Source organism: Micropterus dolomieu, linkage group LG05 (genome assembly GCF_021292245.1).
Source record: "Micropterus dolomieu isolate WLL.071019.BEF.003 ecotype Adirondacks linkage group LG05, ASM2129224v1, whole genome shotgun sequence".
Taxonomy (NCBI): Eukaryota; Metazoa; Chordata; class Actinopteri; order Centrarchiformes; family Centrarchidae; genus Micropterus; species Micropterus dolomieu.
In genome coordinates this window covers 2,511,641-2,526,840 of record NC_060154.1, presented here as the reverse complement: position 1 = coordinate 2,526,840, position 15,200 = coordinate 2,511,641, and the positions used below count along the sequence as shown (strand labels likewise).

At 39.6% G+C, this 15,200-nt stretch overlaps 2 protein-coding genes across 4 annotated transcripts in view; one reads left to right on the top strand and one right to left on the bottom strand.

The window, feature by feature from the left end:
- The first annotated feature begins 110 nt into the window (after window positions 1-110).
- Window positions 111-9,542, top strand: tbc1d7 (TBC1 domain family, member 7). Of its 3 annotated transcripts, none has more exons than XM_046049519.1 (9): window positions 111-453; window positions 780-907; window positions 1,235-1,315; window positions 1,431-1,621; window positions 2,498-2,635; window positions 3,145-3,290; window positions 4,175-4,304; window positions 8,428-8,474; window positions 8,550-9,542. In XM_046049519.1, exons 2-9 carry the CDS (start codon window positions 796-798, stop codon window positions 8,569-8,571), a joined length of 867 nt encoding a protein of 288 aa, XP_045905475.1. In that variant the 5' UTR covers window positions 111-453; window positions 780-795; the 3' UTR covers window positions 8,572-9,542. The 3 variants fall into 3 exon arrangements, with proteins under 3 accessions (XP_045905475.1, XP_045905474.1, XP_045905472.1); XM_046049518.1 differs by lacking the exon at window positions 8,550-9,542 and adding an exon at window positions 4,420-4,545 and having other exon boundaries at window positions 121-453; window positions 8,428-8,446; XM_046049516.1 differs by lacking the exons at window positions 8,428-8,474; window positions 8,550-9,542 and adding exons at window positions 4,420-4,545; window positions 7,078-7,468 and having other exon boundaries at window positions 124-453.
- LOC123971021 (phosphatase and actin regulator 1-like) overlaps window positions 6,057-15,200 on the bottom strand; it is a 19,484-nt gene continuing 10,340 nt past the window's right edge. Inside the window, exons 4-13 of the mRNA XM_046049520.1 lie at window positions 14,080-14,202; window positions 13,790-13,978; window positions 13,444-13,705; window positions 11,229-11,440; window positions 10,061-10,217; window positions 8,525-8,580; window positions 8,377-8,438; window positions 7,083-7,223; window positions 6,872-6,948; window positions 6,057-6,238 (exon numbers count right to left, since the gene is read on the bottom strand). Coding sequence (XP_045905476.1) covers window positions 6,223-6,238; window positions 6,872-6,948; window positions 7,083-7,223; window positions 8,377-8,438; window positions 8,525-8,580; window positions 10,061-10,217; window positions 11,229-11,440; window positions 13,444-13,705; window positions 13,790-13,978; window positions 14,080-14,202 — 1,295 coding nt within the window. The 3' untranslated portion in view covers window positions 6,057-6,222. The remainder of the gene's footprint in view (window positions 6,239-6,871; window positions 6,949-7,082; window positions 7,224-8,376; window positions 8,439-8,524; window positions 8,581-10,060; window positions 10,218-11,228; window positions 11,441-13,443; window positions 13,706-13,789; window positions 13,979-14,079; window positions 14,203-15,200) is intronic.

Genomic DNA, 15,200 nt, shown 5'->3' with positions numbered 1-15,200 from the left:
TAATACGCTTTGCTTTGACGTTGCCTTCAAAATAAAAGCGTATTTAGGCTTAGGTTTGCTTGCTTTGTGTGCACCATTTTTACAGTGTAGGTCATGACATTAGTAGTAGTAGAGACGTTTTAGTAGTAGCGGTATCAAATAATTATGCTCCATCCACTTTTATTTATTTTATTTAGACAGTGCTACCCGGAAGTGTTTCGATAACAACAACAGTGGAGTTGACCGAGTCGTCAATTTATTTAGGATGTGGTATTAGTCTGTGTTGCTACCAGAACGTGCACCTAAATGTCACGTAACGTGGTGGTCTTGCCGATAATATTACAGTTAACTAAGAAGAGTTTGTAACGTTAACAGTAACGTTGGCTGAAGTTATGTTATAGTTAGCCAACATTAGCTAAGTTAGCTTAAAGCTGCAGTTAAGTCTATGCGTGAAACACACCAGTAAGTTTGAAGGTAGGAGTAGCACGTCGTTTAACATTTAACATTTAGCTTTCACTCTGTTTTGCCAAACGTTAGTCATTGTCAGCCTTGCACGTCCTCACTGTCACATATGGTGTTTTCTAACATAAACTAGCGTTAGCTGCATGCGTTGCTGCACTGCAATAATGACTAAATCCAATATTCACAGTCTGCTTTCAAGATAAACAATAGTATGATACAGACCAATAGCTGTGGTCTTGTTTTAGTATGTATGTATGTTTTGCCTCTTTATGTACCACAGTTAATTGTAATGTATAACCTACACGCTTAATTTTTTTGGGGGGGGAAATGCTGTGTAGCTGACCAGGTTAAAGTATGGCTGACGACCCTCAGAGAAATTTCCGCTCTGCATATTATGAGAAAGTGGGATTTAGAGGAGTGGAGGAGAAGAAATCACTGGAAATACTGCTAAAGGATAATCCTCTGGGTAGGTAACAGTTCATGTTTACCAACTCATTTTTCTTTAAACATGGCTTACATGCTGGTTGAAATTGGTTTATGGATAGTATTGGGGTTGTTACACGAGCATGTACCATTAATCATGTTAAAAAGACTTATAATACAGCCAGTAGATTCAGCAGTATTGGCGCCAGTGTATCAACGACACATTACAATATATTGTACCAGGATATATTGCTATGGATCGTTATTCCCACCAACTGCTTAAAACGTATTTCTCATCAGTTTGTGGTTGGGTTTTCATGAATTTAAGTCAGTTCTTGTCCTGTTTCCAATATTTCCACTCTTTTAACAGATCTAGAAAAATTGAGCACATTCAGTCAGAGGTTCCCCCTCCCTTCTATGTATAGGATTCATGTGTGGAAGGTATTGTTGGGTAAGTTACACATTTCACAGTAATGGCTTGCATTTCCAAAATGGCATGGTACAAGAATCAAATGTGATGTGCATAATCTGCTCAGTAATGTTAAGTCTGATGGTGCTTCTTGCAGGCATCCTACCTCCCCACAGTGACTCTCATGCTCTGGTGGGAGGCTACAGGAAGGAGCAGTACCAGGACATCCTGGAGGCTCTGGAGGTGATGAGATACATCAATTCTTCCACTTCCTCCACCCACATCTACCTGCGCATGTTCCAGCTGGAGAGCCAGGTGCTCCCACGGTGCTCCGAGACCTCAGTCCCGGTATGGTTAAGCACACTCGAAGTAATATTGTCTTATGAAGAACTAATTAGAGAAGAAAGGATGTGAACCTGTTTAGATGGGATGTTATAGGACCAGAAATGTGAGCGAACTGAGACCTGTAGAGGTTTGTAGTTAGCGACACAGTGATAAGGATTCTGGATGATTGTTTTTTAAAAGTACATTCACATCTGTAAGTTTGTGGTTCTGGTACCTTCACATGACTAAAGTCTCCCATTGATCCCATTTTAAACAGCCCAAAAATGTTTAAAGTTGGTGGCAAACTTTTTTTATGAATTCATAATTATAGTATCCTGGAGTGGAAAATTTACCACATTGCTGGTAATAATGTAAGCAGCATATGCTGTTTAGATTTATGTTAGGACATCACTCAAAGTCTTTACCACAAAAAACATTTGTGTTTTCTGTTGCACATCAGTGACCCACTAAGTATACCAGACCATAATTAAACAGGGAAACTACACAAACTTATATTTGGCAGTGGGAATGGGTCCAGATCACTCTGAAGATGTCTGCATTCAGTGTGGTGACTTACAATTGTTAGACGCTTACTATTACAAAAAGTAAAATTCATAACTATCTATTTTTGATTTGTCATTTATGTCTGAAGAAAGTAATTATGTTTATTTTTTAATGTAAAACTGTAGATGGTGCCTGTAATGGTGAAAAAATCAAATAATTTATTAAAATTACAAGACACACTACAGCTCATGTTTTAAATAGTATTTTCATGGTATTGTCAGTTTTTGCAGGGGTGTTCTGTGAATGTTCACACAATCCTTTTCAGGTTGCTAGAAATTCCCTTTACCTCCTTTATTCTTTGATGCTGTAATGTATGGTATTGATGTGTTGTTTCAGGATGAAGAGAACGAGGACTTCCTTTCCATCAGCCGAGCCATGGAGGAGATCGTAGATGATCCTGTCGACTGCTATTGGCTGATAAAGTGTTTTGTCAATCAGTTCCACATGAAGTTTGGAGACTCAGTACCTCACCTTGTAAGTGCAGCATTTATGTGTTGTATGTTATTTCAAAGCAAATTGAGCTTGAGGGTTTGTTTATTGACCTTCAAAAGTCGTAATTCGGTTAAACATTGTCAGCACAAGGTCCACTGACTGTAAATATTTAAGAGCTACATCTTGGATTTCCTTCTTCTGTGGATAGAATGCGCTTCAAACAAGCAAAGCTCAGAAATTTTTAAAGAATTCGTCAAACTCAAAAGGAAATTACCAAAAAATTTAAATGGGATGGCTGACTAAACCCATATCATATTACCATTTCCCTTGATGGCTATATTGATTTTCAAGGCGTGGTGTTGACATCATGAAACAGTCTATATAGTAGTTGCGTGTATCTAATAGTTTTGAACTTGCGTCATGGCAAAAAGCACAAGAAATCCTGGTGTAAATTTATTTGATAAAATCCCAGAGTTTGGATCACATTATTTTTTTTAATCTGCGTCACTATGAATTGAGACTTTGTTTCCTCCTGTGCTGTTCTGGTGTAGCCGAAGAGTCTGGAGCATTATCTGAGTCAAGAGGAACCTCGACTGCTGAACCATCTGAAGAACGCCGGAGCCCTGGCTCAGCTGCCCTACAGCCTCTGGTTCAGACGCTGCTTCGCTGGCTGCCTGCCCGAATCCAGCCTGCAGAGGTCAGTTTACACAGCAAGGATTCATACATCTTTTTCCAGCAGACTGAGATTTTCAGAATCTTTCTTTGCAGCATTGATAATCTTTAAGTGTTTTTGCAAAATCTTTTTGCTTAAATCTTGTGATATTGATTTAAGCAAAATTGGTCTTTGAAGAAGGCCAGTATGTCAGATTATATTTAGATGATCATGATGTCTTAAGTTCCTGCCATGAGTTTGTTCAGTCATGTGACACCTCAGACTACTGTTGAAACTCCAATAGTAATTTGCGATCTTTTATGACCTGCATGATTTAAAAAAGTGATCGGGCAGGAATGAGTCCTCTCTCTCTTCTTCATGTTTACATATTTGCCCTGATAATTACATGCGCTCTTATAGGTTATTGTCATAACCATTATCATAAACAAAACAAAATCTGCGAGGCTCCATAGACACGGTATTGGTTAGCCTCCACCATGACACACTACACAGGATAAAATAACAAATTGTTTCTCCCCATGTCTGTGGAGCTATTATCAGGATCTTGTGAATCCTGATCCTGGTGGTGTGGTGGATTCAGACAAACTAGAAAGAGATAAGAAGCAACAGGATGTCAATTATCTTCAGCTGAAATCTGTTACACGAGGAAGTACTAGTATTGAGAAAGTTGTGACATTATACTGTGGCTTGAGCCACAACCGCAAGAAGAGACAAAGCCATAACACTTAACAAAAACAAAGCAGAATACTACTGCCCAATCAAAGCTGAATATTACATTTGTTGCTTAGTGCAAACGTGCTTGAAAGCGCAATTGAGTGAGAGATGAGTTGTAAAATGACCTTTGTCATATCTTGACTTTAAATTCTTTATACTGGTCAAATTAACTGAGCCCTTTAATTTGTTTTTAGGGTGTGGGACAAAGTGATCAGTGGCTCCTGTAAGATCCTGGTGTTTGTGGCCCTGGAGATTCTGCTTAGCTACAAGATCATATTGATGAGCATCAACCGGTCTGAAGGCGTGGTCAAGTTTCTGTGCAATGTGAGTAAATGACAGCACTACACAGTTATGTTATTGTCCACCAAACAGAACTGCATTGTTATCCTCCTCATAGAACATGCCGTTGTAAAACCTCACAATAATGTTTCTCTCCCAGATACCACAGGAAAACACAGACGCCATTGTGACTAAAGCCATCGACTTGTGGCACAAATATTGCGGCACTCCAATGCACGCTGTATAGCCACATGGAGCGCCACTCTCCCCAGATCTGGGCCCAGAGGTGAAATGCTTTTCCAGGATGCACTAGGACTTAACTCAACTGAGAGACTAACAGATTTTGGCGTTTAGTGTCAGTGGGGATTCGTCTCTGCATGACTGAACCGAAAACTCCTCACGGGCTACTTTCAATAAGCCGGGAGACTTTTCATATTGACGAGACAATCCCAAGCTTTCCCCAGAGAATATGATAAAACTATATGCGGTAAGGACTTGAATGTATGAACACAGAAAACAAGCTGATTAATGTGAATGCAGAAAAAGGCAAGGAAGCATAAACATACTTTTTAATAAGTTTCTTTCTTTAAGAAACTGCATACATCATATAAGACTCACAATAAATTAATACTCACATGCAGTTTTTCTGCTTTACAAAAAAACATCTGAAAAGTCCCGCTTACTTTCTTTGCTCTGTACAAGTCTTATAAGTCTGAGAATATTTTTCTCAAAACATTTTTAAACGCACAAGAGACAGTAATATTACCGACGCTTGTACATAAACACACACACACACACACACTCTCAGACACAGTTATAACACACACCAGATCAACCATTCTCCCAATAATATGCTCAAAACTGCCAATTTATGAACCTAATATGGACTGTAAACAATTCAAAGTACGGTGGCAAGTGTTCATATTTTGTACCGCCAAAGTTTCGTCTCAGATAATACAAAATAAAATGCTAAAAGTACTTATTGTTCAGCAGAGTTTGGCAACATTTTTACTGTGTCTACAAATAATATTCTGTATGAAATGAAACAAGTTAATGTGGCAACTTTTAAATCCCTGTAAACAATACTGTAGGCACAGTGACACAGTGAGTTACTGAACTGTCAACAGCAGTCACTGGGATGCATTCAAGATCACGACTTCCACAGCAAGTCAAGTTGCTTTGGTTTAAAAAGGGGGATCTAAAGTCTGAAAAGCATTTGGAGCTCTTGAATGCAGCCCATATACAGACAAATGTGGAGAAAATCGGAAATTATTGCTCAGTTGATTGGTGTGTATGTGTAAGATCATTTTAACCATTTCCGGCTTGCCGAGAGCATTTTGGGACTGTGATTAGGATTTTGGAACATTTGGATAGATTGAGCTGCCTACAACAGCATAAACTGTTGTAAATATTTAAATTCCTCTGGCAAAATGAGATCATTGAGATCTCATCTGTGGAATGAAATTGTGCCAACACAAGCATACCCTCAAGAAAAGATTCAAGTCCAGTTGAGAAAGGAGAGTGAGAACATGGTGAAAGGCAAGAAAACAATCCCTGTGTAAAAAAGAAAAGGAAAAATACAGTCCCATCTTCACCTCCTCCCGTTCCCATCCTCGAAATTGGCACAGATTCTTTGTTTGACTTCCAAAAGCCTTGTTTAAAAAAAATAAAAGTCCTGCAAAGTAAACAATTTGCCACCTCTTCATCATAAAAAAAAATGACAAAAGCTTTTGAATATCAAGAAGTCTGTAAAATCTCCGCTGAGGGGAGACAGCAGTCGAGAGTTTTATCCAGCTGTACTTCTGTAAGTCTTTATTCCCGTTTCTTGTAATGGCTGTAGCACACAGATCGTGTTCATGTCCAGTCTGTCAGTTTGGAGTCGACACTGGAAAGGGTAACAGTCTGAACACTTGAGGCTCTGTGTGGGAGTATAAAAGCATGACCGAGGTCTGACTGAACAATTTTATGGCCGATGAAACCTGCAGGGAGAAAGTGACGACAGAGAAAATGAGTAACATTTTAAATATGTGAAGGACTGCAATTAATATTTGGTACAAACATACATAAACCCAGAGGATGAATGCCCCGACTTCATCCAGCACTAAATGTCAGTGTATAGCTCTATATATCGACCTGAATCAATTGTATTAGTGCAAATCAGTTTGTTAACAGTTCTGTAGCTCTTTGCCGAGTGGAAGACACTGTAGGTGTCAGAAATTCCCTGACTCGGAATTACAACTAGGCGGCTGATTTGAACAGCTTTCACACTTGGCTGCTCCCAATTATGGTCTGAACAATATGACAAGAACAAAGCATAGCTACAGCTGAGGATGACTAAGTGCAGCTAAAACTGATAAAGGATAAGCCAGGTCTAACAATGTAATCTCAGATGTCTTAAAATGGCCATCGTACAGAGGATTTAACAGCATGGCCGTTACTCTGGTACCACCTTCAGGATAATCTTTAAAAATGTTGCCTCACTCGTGATAATCTAAGCATAGCGAAATTTTCTCTTATTTTTTAATCTATCCTAACTAGTTGTCTGATATGTAATGAGCAGCCTATGGCCCTTGTCTTTAGTCACAAGGCTAGCTGATGTGAGTTTGTCGTACCTGGTAAAATGACGGCTTGATTCGTGCACCTCCATCTCTGTGCTTTTAAACTCATTCAGCTCCTTCCTGATGGCAGCCTGAACAACACGCAAAGACACGCTTATTTATGTGCAGCATATTATGTACAGACTACTTGAATCCAGAGTTAATGAAGCATTCTTTGGATTTGTGTGTGTGTGTGTGTGTGTGTGTGTGTGTGTGTTAAGTTGACCTTATCAGCAGCAGTTAGCCGAGTCCAGGGCTTGTCTGCTCTTCTGTCATAGTCCTGAGCCTCTGCAACCTCCACATAGTCACTGAAGCGGATGAGGATTTTCGCCTCCCTCAGCTCCTCTACTGTGGGCCTCTGGCTGAGCTACAGGATGCAAGAAAGGAGGAGCGTCAGTCCCATCTGTATTAACTAGCTCAATGCCCTGCAACATGCATGCTGAGGAACATGTGTCTGCAGAAAAGAAAGCTAATGTTAGAGGGTCATGTGGCCAAAGGAAATGAAGCAGCTACTTTCCAGAAAGTAGCTGCTTCATTTCCCTTGGCCAGTTTATGTGCAGTGTTTTGTTTTGTATAAGTAACATTGAATAATCAATAAAATACCTGAAAGAACTCTGTGGTTACTTGTCAAGTACCTCTGCCAAGACTGTGCAATATCCTAGAAAATGTTGACTAAATCTGCCTTCAGACTCAGAACTGCATTGAAATACTAGTTCAAAAAACTAGTAGTTCAAAAAACCAAGGGGTGAAAAAGCAATTTAATGTTAATAAATCTCTTAAAAATGATTAATCACCTAAAAAAAAAATAAATAAAGATCAAAAATTCACTTATTCCTTTGCCTTTCCCCATTTCCCACCACATCCATTCTTATCTCCTAAGTGGTTTTTTAAATATCCTGCTAAGACACAAAATGGGACCAAAAAACATGATGAAATAAATTAAATTAAAAGGGGATTAACAAAAAACACATTTATGAAGTGACGATTTCTCTGCAGTGGCTTTAGCTTTTTTCTGTCAAAACATATAATCAAATATTACTGGGCAACAACAAGAGACCATCGTGATATTGTTACTGAGATGGAGATGATTTCACTCACACATTCTTGTGTCACTTCTTCGTCTTCGTGGTGACCCGTCATTGACGTAATACACGTCAATGACGGCCCCCCTAGCCCCTTACCATAATTTTAACTAGCACCACTAACTGCTTAACCCTAAAACCAAGTCTCAACCCTCAAACAGCCCTTTAAACTTTTGGAGTCCAGCATTTTCATCACAACAAAGTTGTTGGGCCCCACAAGTATATTGAGCCCTTAGTTTTTGGGCCCCGCCCTACACACAAACAGCACAACACAGATTAAGAGGATAATGTCAGAGATAATGCATTCAACCTATAATCACCCATTCGAGAGGCTGCAATCTGAAGGGTGGCAATTCGATTACCACAGCAACCATGTTCATATTTCCAGCTGGGGTCATGAACTAACCATGTGTCTACTGATCAAAGACTCTGTCTTACCTTTTTGGACAAATGTCTCTTGATCTCCCTCTTCTCCTCCTGCTCCTCCAGATCGTTTCGAGCTGGCAGGAGGGAGAAAGAGAGCGTAATCAAACACGGTGAGGATGAATATTGTCTTTTTTTCTTACCCGTATGCAAAGTGACTTACGTTTGAGTATGTTCCTCTGTTCCAGTTCCTCTGCTGTCGGCCGTTGACTCAACCGCCTGAAACAAATAGTGACACATCTATTTCAGGAAATCTATTTTTACCGGATTTCTGTGTGTGTATACAGATCATCATAATTGTACTTGATTAATGCAAAATCTTATGCAGGCTGAAATTTTCCTCTTGTGAACAGGGAAGACAAGCAGACTGTGCATGTGGTGTACTTTTTTATGAGGTTATATTTTGTGAGTCTTGCAGGCGCCGACTCTGAGGTGGTGCAGTGACTCATACAGATGTAGGGTGATTGATTGGGACTGAGAAAAAAAAAATGAGGAGAAAAGTAAAAAGATGCCAAGAGTAGGAGGTTGTGACTGTTGAGAGGGTCAGAAGAGAAGCCAGAGGAGGAAGAAAATGTTTTATGAGTTTTGGTTCATAGTTAGCTAACAAAATTACAGCACGGTATTTTTCAAGTGAAATGGTATCACTGTGACTAAATCCTCTCTAACAAATTGTTAGACACTCATTTCGAGATCAAATCCACCTATTCCACCATATTTAAATCCATGACAAGAAGCCCATTATTTTTTATACCAGAACATCTTAGAGTGTATTACTGCCCTTACACAATGGCCACTTTTAATAGAATTTCTTTCTCTAAACTGTCATCTGTGTATTCCATCCACTTAATGTGTGATTTATGCATGTGACAAGTGGTGACTTAAGGTTAAAATGTCTGTTTCAGCCAGTGTCCAAGCATCATTTTACATTTGTTAAAACAAAAATTTCAATGCAATTTACTTTAGGCATCATAAAGTAAAAAAACAGTTAGTCGATAGCTAAACATCCTCTGGTTCCAAAAATAAGGATTTGGTGCTTTCCAGCGTTTGATATCATTGCATGTTAAATATCTTTTCAACTGTTGGTCAAACAAAACAAGCCATTTGAGGACTTGGGCTCTGATAAAGTGTAAATTTCTTTCTGTAAATTTGTAAACCAAACTTTAAGAAAATAAAATATGTAAGCAGATTAATAAATAAAGAAAATGTGTTGAAAATCATTAGTTGCACCTCTGTTCTATTTACCAAAGTATGCAATCAAAAAAACGGTTTGAAATGGGTGCTTTCGTGCCTGGTACTGCACTTCTGAATAAAATGTATAATATGTTTGAGTAATTCTACATTACAATGATTAGAGATGCTATGAGTCTTTTGGGAAACATTTTCCCTCACCTTTTCAATCCTCATATTACACACTCCACTCCACTTTCTATTTTCCTCATGTCTTCTTGTCTCATAGCTGCTCCTCAGCTTTAATCTCTCCCCTCTCAGCCTCCTCTCTCTATTAAGACTCATCTATCATCTGCTTCCTTTAGCAGCCCGGTCACATCTATCACAGCTAACATGGGTTCACCAGACTGGTCCTGCATGGCCCAGTGATATGTGTCAGTACATGTACATGATGATGTGTTTGATATCTTATAAAATAGTGACCAAGTGCCTGTGAAATCTCTGCATGTGTGCGGTTAATCCGGCGACTCACCTGGTCAGTTTGGTGGCTGTTTGTTGTCGAAACTCAAGCCTTTCTTGGTCCGACTGCAGCGGCAGAATGTTTTTCTCCTCCAGCTCCCTCTTTGATGGACGGTTACTCAGCTTGATGGCCAGAGAGTCCTTTCGTAAAACCTTCATGGCCAGTGTGCCTACAATGATCATTCAAGAAGCAAAATGGATGTAATGTATTGGGCTGTAGTGAACACTCACTTCACTAGCTGACTGTAAGGAGATGATAGATTTTCTTCAAGTACCCAACATAGTTTTGTTAATTACTTATCACCGTTTCCATTTTAGCGTTTTTCTTTGAGGGTTTCCTCCAAGGCTATCAGGCAGAAACAGACAGATCTCGTTTCTATCTATCTTGATCATCTTAGATTCTATAATAATGTCTTGTATGTGATTATTTTCCCAAGTGTAATAACATGTAAATAACGTTGTGTGGAGGCCCTCATTATTTCAGACGAGGCAGTGAACCTCATCTGTAATACACTGAGGGAAACCCTTTTTTGTTTTTATACAAACTTTTTTATAATTTACTAGATTGCTTTTGATGCTTTTATTGATTGGATTCAATTTCAGCTGTCATCTTGTAAAGCTCCACTAATCAATATCTTTAGTAACAATGAAATTAAATGATTGCAATGTGAAAGATGTTATTGGCAGTAACAAACCCACAGATAACAACAACAACAACCTGTCTTGGTTTTAAAATTTATATATATATATATATACGCCCGATGTCAGCTGGGATTGGATACAGCCCCCGCGACCCCGTACGCAGGATAAGCGGTTGACGATGGATGGATGGGTGTTTATTGTGTAAGGCAAGGCAAATTTATTTATAGAGCTCATTTCATACACATGTGCAATGATGATGGAATGAATAAAAAATGAATAAAAAAATAAGGGAGCAATAGAAGTAATTCAAATAAAATAAAAAGATCAAATAAATAAACTATATAAATAACATTTCTGTGATAATTAAAATCTCTGTTAACAAACTGCAGCTCAGAGTGCTTCAAGCCATCTGTGACCTCGTGGAAACACATTAACACTTATGCTCATTTTTGCACACATTATATATTATAATTCATAACATTAGATGATAGCTGGCACTGGAAAGTAACTTCTGGCTACAGTACAAGTATAACACCTACTTGTAAACAATGTATCATCCTCATCTTCCTCCTCATCTTCCTCATCCTCATCCTCGTCTTCCTCCTCCTCCTCCTCCTCTTCTTCCTCCTCCTCCTCCTCTTCTTCGTCCTTGTACATACCAGGCAGGTCCTCGTAGACCGCCTCGTTGGGGAGGTTCTCTTTGTCGTCGTCACACTCGATCATCACCGTGGGACCAGCATGCATCATGGAACTGCAGGATAGTAGGAAAGGGCAAAGGTTAATGGTGCATGCTCAATGTCGCATGAAGTTGTGAAATAACAAGATAGCAGCTGTATGTGAGGGTGTGACAGCCATGACCAATGAAACTCTCCGTCTGTCTGAATCATTACTAATGGTTGGCCTTAGATTCTCAAAACAAACCAACAAATTTGGAGGTCATTCAGTTGGAGAAGCGGCAAATGCTAAAGAAAAGCAGTTAGAATCAAAGCTGTGTAAAATGAAAGAGTGATTTTTAAAAATAAGCAGGTATATACCCAGAAAGCACATCAGTAAAAGCCCCGAGCACAGACTGGCTTGTAGCAAATGAACGTGCAGACAGGCAACCAATCATGTTGATGGATGTGGACTGGAGGTTTGAGCTAGTGGAGGAGACCAGGGGTGATGAAAACAACAGTTTTTCATTTTGTGACGTTTCATCAATGGCAGGATTTTTCTACCTCCAGTCATTTCAGCAGAAACCTTTAGAGTTTCTACGCAGGTGTACAGACAGCAACCAGGGAACACCACAACTTTAGGATAAATAAAATCATGTTTGCAAAGAACAGTATTAGAGAAATGGTACTAAAAAAAACAAGTCTGTCTTTAAAAATAATTTCTTATAAAATATACGTGTACAGTAAAATAACTGTTAGTTGCAACCTTTTGATTGAAGAGTAAGATAACACACTCGTGTCCGATCATTATTGGGCTGATATTGTGTACTCTTATCCTGACATTACAGTAATCTGGCTAAAACTATGACCATTTAAAAAACAGAAAGATTTGTGGCTGTCCCAAGAAAACCACTTATCTCCAAATTTGGTGAACAGAAGGAAAACTCATGTAGGACAAAAAGGATCACAGGACTTATCTCACAAAACGTTGCCATTTTGGAGATACAGGTCAGGGCTGGTATTTATCAAGCTACTCAAAAGTGCCATTTTAGTCTTAAGTGCTGAGAATTCATGAAATTTACTCCTACTTTCAAACTTAAGTTAATAAAAGCAAGTTATCAAATTTCTTAAAGTTAAGAATCACTCTTCCTCTCCCAGTTATTTAAGACAGCTCGAGAGGTCTCTCAAGTGGTTTGGAGTTGACAGTAGGGGCTTGTGATGGAGACATGCGCAAATATTTCAGGAAAGGAAGACTATTTCTGAATTACTTGACGATGCACACTTAATTAGACGGGGTCGCGCAGCGCAGGCATAATCTTTGTCAGCGAGTTGTTGAGGGACGTCACCTCACCACTGACTTTCTGCAGCAAACCGTTTTCAGCTAAATTGAAGGCTGTGATGATACTTTGTTTATTTGCCACAGGAAAAATGCAGGAATTCTGATGATTTTGGCCCTTCATAACCATCAATAAGCCGAATTGTCAAGGAAACAATTATGGCGACTTCCCAACAACACCCCCCGTAATACGACAGAAGCAAACACAATTTATGCAAATAGCCGGCTTCCCAGGAGTAGCCTAGTAGGTGCAACTGATAGTACTCATGTAAAGATCAACTTTTTCCATTATTTCCAATGTGTACATAGCCTATGTACATAATGTATTCTCTCAAAAATTCTTAATTGTCAAATGTCTGTTGAATGTAAACTTCTCTTCGAAATTTCGCCATTCAATATAAATTTATCTGAGAATATTCTTAAATAAGGACATCTATTCAGCGATTGGCCCTTGCCTACATCGTCATCCAAAATCCCGTTTGTGGCACAGCAAAGTGTCGTGAATCAGCACTAAGACTGACACTTAAGATTTAGTCCTACACTTCACTCAAATTAGGACTATGATGCTTGATAACTAACTTTTAAGCACAGCTTTGAGCCAAGAATTTTTTTACTCTCAAGTCAATTTTTAGCAGCGTTCTTATGAGTGATTCTGAGAAGCTTGATAAATATGGGCCCAGGTTCAGACAGGACAGAGATGTTCTGTTCAAGTGTATGAGTAGAGAACATAGTATCAGAACTTCCACACTGACTCAGACAGTTTACCTCTCAAACCTCTGCATGGTGAGGGCCAGGGTCTTGTTGAGCTCCTCTATTATTCGGCTGGGAGGGTGGTGGGGAACAGGTAGCGTCCCATACTGCAGGGAGTGCCCGCCCATTGGAGCATGGCTGTGAGGGGCGGGGCACTTCTGGAAGGCGAGCGAAGAGGGCTCCATGCTCCCTGCAGGTACGGAGATCATGAGCTTCTTTGGAGGTAGAGGAGGAGATAACTTCCCCGACATACATGGCAACTTCACCGGGGCACCGTCTGAACAGAGAGGCAGGATGTGAAGGCACCGGGCGTCCACAGAGTCACATACGCAACTGAGAGGGTGCACGAAGACAAACTCACCTGTAATGTGATTAGGTAGCCTGTTGAAGGGTTTGGGTGGTAGCGCAGGAGGTTGTTTGTGTAGTGTAGGAGGTCTGGAGAACGTTGATTCAGCGCCGTCAGCCGGATACAGAGTGGACTTCTTCGTGGGCGGAGCCTGGCTGGATTTTTGGTCCTGTTGACATGCACCCTCACTAGACATCTGAAACTCTAGATAGCCCGAGGAGAAGAATCACAGAAATAAAACGCTCGGATGCTACAATACAAGGTGAGAGATGGGGCAACAATGGTGCTGAGGCTCTGCTGCCTACCTACACCTGCAGCAGCTCCCTCCATCAGCTCACTAACTTCAGACTCTGACAGGCCAGAGCCGAGCACCGGAGAACGCCCGTTCTCCATCTTCACTTCCTCTCGTATAGCCAGGGAAGAGCCGTCTATATAGACGAGAGTGGGGAGTAGGAAAAGATGGAAGTATTGAAAGACAGGTAGAACTAAAAATACAGAGGAGGCAGTTTTCTTTAACTATTTGTTGTTATACAATAAAAACGTGGATCAGGCATCTTTACTACGCTTTATGATCAAATACTGCTGCTGCTTTGTCTATGAACTGTAATATGTAAGGTATTTTGTTACACCTAACATTGTTTTTGCGTTTTTTGTGTTGTTTTGCTGTTGTACCAAATGTTGTTGTTGTCTTGTTATTTGTTAGAACCTGCTATTTGACCCTTTCTTGACAAGGTCTCACTTGTAAAACAGGTTTCAATCTCAATGTGACTTCCTAGTTAAATAAAGGTTATACAGCTTGGCATATATATATTTATTTTGGCATGTATCTTTGAGTTTTGGTTTGAGAAATAATAACAGACAGATTATTCAGTAATAAATAAATAAATAATAATCGGTTGCAGCCCTAGCTTCAGGTCCAAATCTATTTTAAATCCTAATCATTTTCAACTAATTTTCTCTTTGAAAGGTTAAAACAAATAACACATGCCTATCAAGTTTAGTTAGCACAGGCACATTGAAGAATTTGCTGAATTAAAGTGACAAATACTGTTTGGAAATGTGATATCAGACAGAGAAAAGCAGTCACATCTGAGAAGCTGTAGCTAGAAAACATTTCATAGTTTTAATTGATAAAAAGGACAAAAACTAAATTGTCAAAACAAAACAACAAACATATCGATCAATCAGCTGGTCGTTTCAGCACTACCAACATTTTAGGTATCACCTTTGTTTTCTGGACCCTCACCTTTCTCGTAAACCTCCTTCAGCACTCCTTTCTTGATGAGCTCTTCTCTGCTCTGGCGAGTGGACATTTTCCTCTCCAACACTGAGGGAGCAGAGAAGACATGACGTCAAATAAACAACAACAAAACACGGACGCTCTACTGGATACTCAGAGCTTTATTGGTGCTGAGGACTTTGTCAG